General features: G+C 35.3%; 1 protein-coding gene across 1 annotated transcript; it reads right to left on the bottom strand.

Moving 5' to 3' along the window:
• Window positions 1-279: 279 nt before the first annotated feature.
• On the bottom strand, window positions 280-7,664 carry LOC109793020 (sister chromatid cohesion 1 protein 3). Its single transcript, XM_020352483.3, has 14 exons — window positions 7,328-7,664; window positions 6,957-7,218; window positions 6,558-6,604; window positions 5,947-5,996; window positions 5,696-5,826; window positions 5,227-5,618; window positions 5,028-5,139; window positions 4,780-4,916; window positions 4,108-4,691; window positions 3,506-3,545; window positions 3,288-3,336; window positions 1,979-2,114; window positions 1,262-1,396; window positions 280-496 (listed from the first exon to the last, which is right to left on the bottom strand). The coding sequence occupies exons 1-13, from the start codon at window positions 7,449-7,451 to the stop codon at window positions 1,298-1,300; spliced, it is 2,163 nt and encodes a 720-aa protein (XP_020208072.2). The 5' UTR covers window positions 7,452-7,664; the 3' UTR covers window positions 280-496; window positions 1,262-1,297.
• Window positions 7,665-8,017: the final 353 nt, after the last annotated feature.

Here is an 8,017-nt window from a genome sequence, read left to right as displayed (position 1 = left end):
TATATAATAATTCTCTAACCTATTCAATATATGGACTAAAGTACTAGTTCAGAAGCAAACACAAGCAATTTGGCTCTTGGAACATCAACTTTTATCTCCCAATTTTTTTTGTACATCCTACATGTTTGACTCTTGTTCCAAACGTACTTTTAAACAAGAAAATAAAAATAAAATAAATTTTCCTAAAATTTCAATTAACTTAAGTAGAAATTTAAAATTATTTTTTAAAATGTTTGATGTCCCACACTTAATAAAGTTAACACGAATATCAGACTAAACTAGAAGGTAGAAAAACACATAATCTTAATTTAAGTTCTTCTTTTGTTGGCCAACTATATATGGATTAAATAATAAATCCAATCATTATAATTTAATATAAAAATAAACACTAATTCAAATTTACATGCAAAACATTGACAAAGACCATCTCTTTAAGCTGGTCATAATTTTGCCTTGTACGCCCCAAACGCATTTCCGTCCTAGGCTAGAAATCCACCTGCAAATCAATAAAGAAAAAAATGAGAGAAGCATGAAGAATCAAAGACGTTTCAAACGGATGAAAAAACATATTTTGGGTTGTATGGCATGGATATCCTCTGAACAAAGTAGCTTTAGGTTAAAACACTGAAGAACTTTTCTTTTCATCCTTTCATTTTCCTCTCATCCCTGGATTTCTCCAGAGAAGGAATATGATAATAGTGTCAAGATTGAAAAGCAGAGGAATCAGCATAGGCAAAAAAATATAAGGAATATGTAATAAAATGACTATAAACTTGGTACAGATTTGAACAAAACTAAAATCTACAAACATGATTTGAGGGAACAGCGCGATGCTCTGTTAGAGACCTAGTCCTACATCATGTGGGTCTCGGTAAAGACTTCCAAACATAGGATATAAATAAAGCCTTATGAATGATCCCCTAGAATAGCATCCTAAATTGCAGCTCCTCATTTGAGAGTTAGAAGCAAGAGCGCTCTAAATGAGTGTATTCTCCTATTATAAGAGTGTGTTAATGTTATCTCCTTGTATAAAGAAAAAGTTTGTAATTTCTCTTTCACTTGGTAAAAATATTTCTCTAACCTTATCCGTGATTTTTTCATTATCAATTGAGGGTTTTCCACGTAATATTTTTACTCACTCAATATTCCACTAGAATTAGTCAAACCCCCAACAATCATTCTTTCCTACTCAATTAGTTTCTATTATCACTTTTTATCCTACTCGAGTTATAAAAGTCTTAAAAATGTACAGAAATTTTACCTATGTACACAAGGGCTTGTCACAAGGAACTTAATATCAACTTTGAGCATTTTGAAGCGAAGGGGCCAACTTCAAGGTGACATCATCATAAGGTTGTTCTTGTTGTACATCAAGAAGATCATTCGTCTTTAAGACCTGTAATTCAACTTCCACATCAGTTATACAAGATAAATTGTACAGGTCATAAAAACAGAAAAGTTGGGGGTGGAGGATAATTGTTTGATGAAAGAGTTATTGTTAGAACTTGAATTCAGGTATAAAAATAAAAATATATATCTCTTAATTTTATAGTAGAATTGAATACACATTTTTCTATCAAAGGTTAACAAAAACCTAAATCTGTAAAAAGGATTCAGAGCTATAATTTATTTATGTTGATCAGAAGAAACAAACATCATCCAAACTTAGATAGGTAGACAGACAGAGAGATATGTATTGTCTAGTGAGAAAGCAATTTTTACCCGTGAGGTGATTAAATCTTAACTATACAACCATGCATAGATAGTCAAGAATAAAGGTTAATAAAAGTCATAAGATTAATTTGAAAAGTCTTAAGTTTTAAAAATGTCACAACTTTTATTGCTTTCTCACTATATGTGTGTGTGTGTAATTCTAGTCATTAAAAACATGCACCCACAAACAACAAATATTCAGATTATTTGAAAATAATTGAGGTTCTTTTACATGGATGGAAATGTTTCAAAAATCGAAACCCACCAATACTTCAAAGAACATCCGAGCAGCAACATGTTTAGTTCTCCCTTTCAATATCTTGTTCAAGCTGAGATCTCCAGCAGGTTCCTCCAAAATTGGGGTGATTGTAGAAAGTTTTTCCAAATATTGTGCTGTGTGCCTGAAGTTACACATGTGAACAATATTACCAATGTTCAGACACTATAAAAACTACAATGAAGAAGCAAAAGAACATAAACAATTTATACAAGGTGTGAATTAGCACATTCCAACTCCTGGGAAAAAAATACAACATGAAGAAAATGGTTTAAATTGCTAAGATTTCTTTACAGATTGCCTCACCAATTATTACCGTATCATTCATCTAGTTATTATATCCATTTACCAGAAAATAATTCCACACTATATTTTCATACATGGTCATGTTTGTTATTTGATGTCTACTATTTCACTCTTATGCATGTGTCTTATAATGAATAATCTTTTCAGGCCCAAGCAAGAGGGAAGAAAGTTGTGTAAAAGTTCCTGCGAAGTAAAGTACCTCACAAGTTCAGAATTTGAAAGTCCCTGGATTATGTAGGAAAAAAAATTAATTAAAATACCCAAAAAATATATAGTTTTAATTGAAAAGGAAAAGGTGGTAGGACTTCATATGGGAACTCCGGTTAAATGGGCCACTCCCACAGCAGCCGTCCATGCCCACAATATGGAGAGAGAGAGAGAGAGAAGGGAGTGTAGGAATTTGGTTATATGGGAGGAGCTTAGGGGAAAGAGAAGTGTGGGCAGTCTTATGTTTAGTTATGAGCAAAGAACCTTGCCCTCTGTAGGAGCTTAACTCTGGCAGTCTTGTGTTTAGTTATGAGCAAAGAACCTTGCCCTCTGTAGGAGCTTAGCTCTTGGCAGTAGGAATATTGATTCCTATGCAATCTCTTATTTTCATAAATAATATACACATCTATTTTCAGTAGTAACTCTTTCCCTGTTGAATTTCTTATTTTCTAGTCATGGTTTCTATCAAAAGGAAAATTGCATCATAATGGCTTGCTTGAGAAAAGAATTCACAATATTCATACTTGAACAGGCTATCCAACAAGCCATTTTTATTAGTGCATTACTATTAAGTCTATTTTATTAACTTCAATTATTGATCAGAAGCCATTAAGATTCATAATAGTTGTTCTTCAAATCAAGGGATGAGGGAATAGAGGTAACTGCAGTGCTTATAGCTATCTAGCAAGTAATATCAACTGCCTCAGAAAATTTTAGTTTACATAAGAACATCTTTAACAAAAACATGCATATTATATGGTAGTATTGAGAACTGAATAAGTACTTGGTTCTTTCAGACAATGTCTTGTTACTTCCACTTGTACCATGTGAACCTGCATAAATTACTCATGTTATCTACTATACATCTGATGTCAATAAAAGAAACTGACCGTCTAATATCATCTAAGCATCATATAATACAAGCAATGCCACAATAAATAAGTAAAACAAGGGTATTTCACAGAAAAATCAAATTGAAGATGAGATTGAAATAGAACCTACTTGCTGATGTTTTGCTGTCCAGTGTCAGAAACCAAAACTCCTACATAAACAAGTTGGACAAACCTATTAGATGCACGCACAGCTTCAATTCAACCATTTTAACAGCATTCCAAGTAACATTACTAGTAGCAAATGTTCTGCTACCCAACAAGAATGGAAACCACGGATGGTGAAAATAGACGAGGCAGAGGAGAGGCAAGTATATATAAATTATTGCAAATAGATACACCAAAAGCAAAACCATATAAGTGGCCATATAAAAATAAATAGAATACAAGAGATTTTATGCTATTGCGACTAGTTTGAAAAAAATGATCAGAAGAGAACTTGTCACGCAAGCATTTTAATTAAAATGACCTTTAATTCCTAAAAAATTAAAAAACAATGATTGAAGCACTTAACTATTGGAAAGACTCGTTATTGTCGCAAATACAACAATATCTTAAGGGAGTTAAAAGTTGCAGATTTACAGTTATTCTGCCTCACATATTCCTTTTCCAAAAAAAGTAACCAGAATAAACACTTTGCATGGAAAGGAAATGGGATGTGGTTAATCAAGAGAGACTATATGAAAGCATTTGTAACAAAACCTTAAAGCTTACATCTGTTTTAGCAGAATCGGTCAAGTGATAAGCATCTGAATCCGGTGTTTGCATTGTCTCCGATCCATAAGCACTAGGTGACCCTGCTGAATGTAGTGTCTGCATTCTCTCAGATGCAATATTTGTTCCCAAAAAAACAACTGGTGTATTAGGGGGTGAAGCCATAGTAGTCAAGTCATCTCTTTTATCGGCACTCATGTAGTCACCTTCAACAACATCGTGTTCTGGGACAGTGATAAGGGGAGTGACAGCAACATTACGACGGTGTTCAATTTCCATATCAAATGCATCAACGGGAGATGTATCAGGTATTGGCACTTCAGAGGTTTGGTCAGTAGGAGCTACTAGCTCTTCGAGGGGTTGGTTAGTAGTAGCTATTGGCTCTTCAGGGGATTCGTTAGTAGCAGCCATTGGCTCTTCAGGGGATTCAATAGTAGCAGCTATTGGCTCTTCAGGGGGTTGGTTAGTAGGAGAAAGAGTTTCAGCCATACTAGCATCTGCCTGATATTCCTCAGAGATCACCAAATGGGGTCTTGAACGTACATATTCACTTTTGGATATGTCCAAAAGATCCTTGCAAACCCCTGAACACAGCCATAAGTTTTCAGATCACAATTTTAAAAAGTTACAACGTATCACAATCGGCAAAATAGAAGATAGAAATCAGCCTACCAGTTAACAAGGGCTGGTCAAAAATGTGTTCTTTTCTTCGACTATTGTTCAACTTCCATGTACCCAAACTAGAGGAAGGAAGATCCTTTCTTTTCCTCAGTATATCACGAGGGTTATTAAGTGCCTTCCTCATGAATCTACAAAGAAGTAACAACCATAGCAAGAACAGAAACTTATAACTAAACAGGTATAAACTATATAAGTTGCATGAGGAAGCAATTCAACAAAAACAAATCTTAAATTATTACCCATTTGTTAACACTATGGATTCATCGAAGAATTGTTTTCTTTTTCTTGCTCTCCGCTGCGGCTGCTGTACTGGTGGACTTTTATCAAGCTCAAAAGGGGGGAAAATATTCTCTGAAACAGTGAAGGAAGAAAAAAGTAAAGTTTTGTATTTCTAGGATCTATATGAAACGCAAGAGATATAGATAGATGCACACAGACCATCATGAACTTGTGCATTGGAGGTGCCCCCTTGAGAGGTTGGTGGAGTAGGCGGATTAAAATGTAGCTGAGATGGTACAGGAATCCCTTCAGGAACCAAATCACAAAACGTTTCAGAAACATGATCATTTTCATTCACAGTTTGGTCATGATTTCTGTTTGATTCAGAGTCATTAGCCCCAAGATTTGAAAATAATGGAGAATTTTCTGGATTAATATCATTGTAGGGACCCCGAATACGTTCCACTGATCCAACTGGGGTTGCGTGTGGAACACTATGAACATTGGGTCCCAATCCATCACTATGCTGGATAGTTGGCGATTTTTCTTGGGTACTTGGACCATGATCTTTAGCACCCATGACATTCGTTGGTGGAGATTGAGCGACAATGCTGTAGGAACAAAACAATGTATTATCTCATTGGCCATAAGCCCAAAAATAGAAAAACCAAAATGCATTCATGCGTACTTTTCCATTGGTATAGCTACAGAATCAGGTAGCACTTCTGTTAGTATAGCTCCAGAATCAGGTGGCACTTCTGTTAGTATAGCTCCAGAATCAGGTAGCACTTCTGTATGTGAAGAATCCATCATTATATCCTAAACACACAAAAAAAAGTACAGTGAGTGAAACAAATTTGCTATTCCAAAACCACATCATTCAAAAAAATAATAGAAGTTACACACAACACAGGTAACATAAAGGGAATAAGGCTGCACCTCATCAAAAGATACAGTCACGTAATAATCTGTTGTGACAGGAACTTGATCTGCAAATTCACAAGTGTCAGAAGATCCTCAACTTCTATGTGCTCACAAAACTTTGAAGTGGCAGGCAATGAGTACATAATCAAATTAGTCCCTGAAGACTGAAAGACATAGATTGCCATACTACTCACTGAAAAATGGAAACAACACCCAAGGTCCCCAAATGTCCATTTATATGGTTAAACAAGACTTCATATCACTGACTTCCCATCAACTAACAAAATACACATAGTGAGTGAAACACTAAAAACAATTTTCATCTTTCAAAGAAACTAACATGACTGACCAACTACAAATCTTTCTTCCACTGATACAATGTTCCCCTCAAACACAAATTCAAGCTTTTAAAGAATGGTAGACCACCGCAATTTTCAGTTGCAACAACAAGGCTCTTGAGTGCCCGTGACCAAAATGTGACCACCAAGTGTGGCTTCATTGACCACATTCGTCCACATTATACAATTATTTCACAACCACAACCACAATTTAAAATTTAAAACCTTCAGGGACTAATTAGTTGCTTATTCTAACAAACAGTAATACAACTCATTCAATCAAAAAACCTGTTAGCGTGATATCTTCTGGATTCCTCAAGTGAAGATCCTCAGCCCTGAAACATAAACCCAATTATCCATGAGAGTGAACACAAATCACACCATAAAAAAAACTAAAGAGTAAATTACACCAACACTCCTGAAATTTCGTAAAATTGTATATACACCCCTATTCTTTTCTAATCTTGCACAAGCTCCCTTAATTATTTGAAAAACATTACACTAACGCCCATCAGATATTACACAAAGGCATGCATTACGCGCTAACCCCAATTAGGGAAATTGTTTTAAACATAAAAAGAAGCTCGAAAATTGTGTGCAATCTCACCAAACCTCATGGATTGTCAGTATAATTTGCTCAAAATTAAACCAAGCAAAAAAAAAGTGAAAAGGGTAATAAATTGTTACCCATCATGATCTAATTGGAGGTCTATGTTCTGGGCATCAAGGTCGAAGGTTTCCGGCAGAGTGATGGTACTAAACGGGACAGGCCTAGCTTCTTCTTGATGAGTAGTTTTGAGATTATCTAAGGCTTTGTGGAGACCCGTCAACGCTTCTTTGCAATCTTGGAAAAAGTACTCCACTTTCTTGGAGTATATCCGAACCACGCCGAGGAGAAGGTGCCCCGACATTCTGAGCGCGATGGGAACACCAGGGTCCATGATGCGCACTGAACAACAACAAGAACAAAAACAACACAAGAAACAAAAACCTAATCAAGAACAAAATGGAAGCTTGGAGAATGTTTGGAATCGGAGAAACGACGGCGTTTTACTTACGGACGGTGGAGGGGATGTCGGTCATGGCATAGTGCGATTTTTTTAGGCGGTGCTGGAGGTGCGCGGCGATCCACACCGTTGAGAGAGGGCCTTTTCGCGCCAAAAATGTGTGAGAATAGAACATGTTTTTGGAGGTTTCGACTGAACTAGGATTGGTTGAGAAGGAAGAGAGATTGAGGTTTTGGTTTGTTAGGGTTTGTGAAGGTGGCAAATGTGAAGTATTTGGCGCGGGAAACTATGAATTGAAGGAGTGGAGTGGCGCGTATCTTGGGAAGCGATGTGCTCAGGTTTTGTGTTTTGCTGAAAGGACATCACTTCATCCTCTATTTACCATAACTGCCATCTGGATTTTTCAACGTGAATGTGATAGTGTTTAAGGTTTAGAATGTAAGGTTTCATGCAAGTATTAATCAAGAGTCTTTTATGATTTGTTACATAATATAGGATATAGGATAAGGTATAAGATATGATAGAATATAAATAAAATAAAAATAATAATAATATCCAGAATTTATAAAGTGAAGAGATTTTAGGATAAAGAATGAGGTATGATAATTAAAAAATTAGTAATAGATATAATAATTAATTTTGTATTTTATATTGTATGTATTTGATTTTATTGTCATTTTTAATTTTTATCGATTATCATTACATTTTATCTTTTAAAGTATTTTTTTATTATCTAATAGA

This window comes from Cajanus cajan, chromosome 10, assembly GCF_000230855.2.
Source record: "Cajanus cajan strain Asha chromosome 10, NIPB_CcT2T_4, whole genome shotgun sequence".
Classification (NCBI taxonomy): domain Eukaryota; kingdom Viridiplantae; phylum Streptophyta; class Magnoliopsida; order Fabales; family Fabaceae; genus Cajanus; species Cajanus cajan.
Note: the sequence above shows the minus strand (reverse complement) of the source record. Positions and strands in the feature narration are given on the sequence as shown.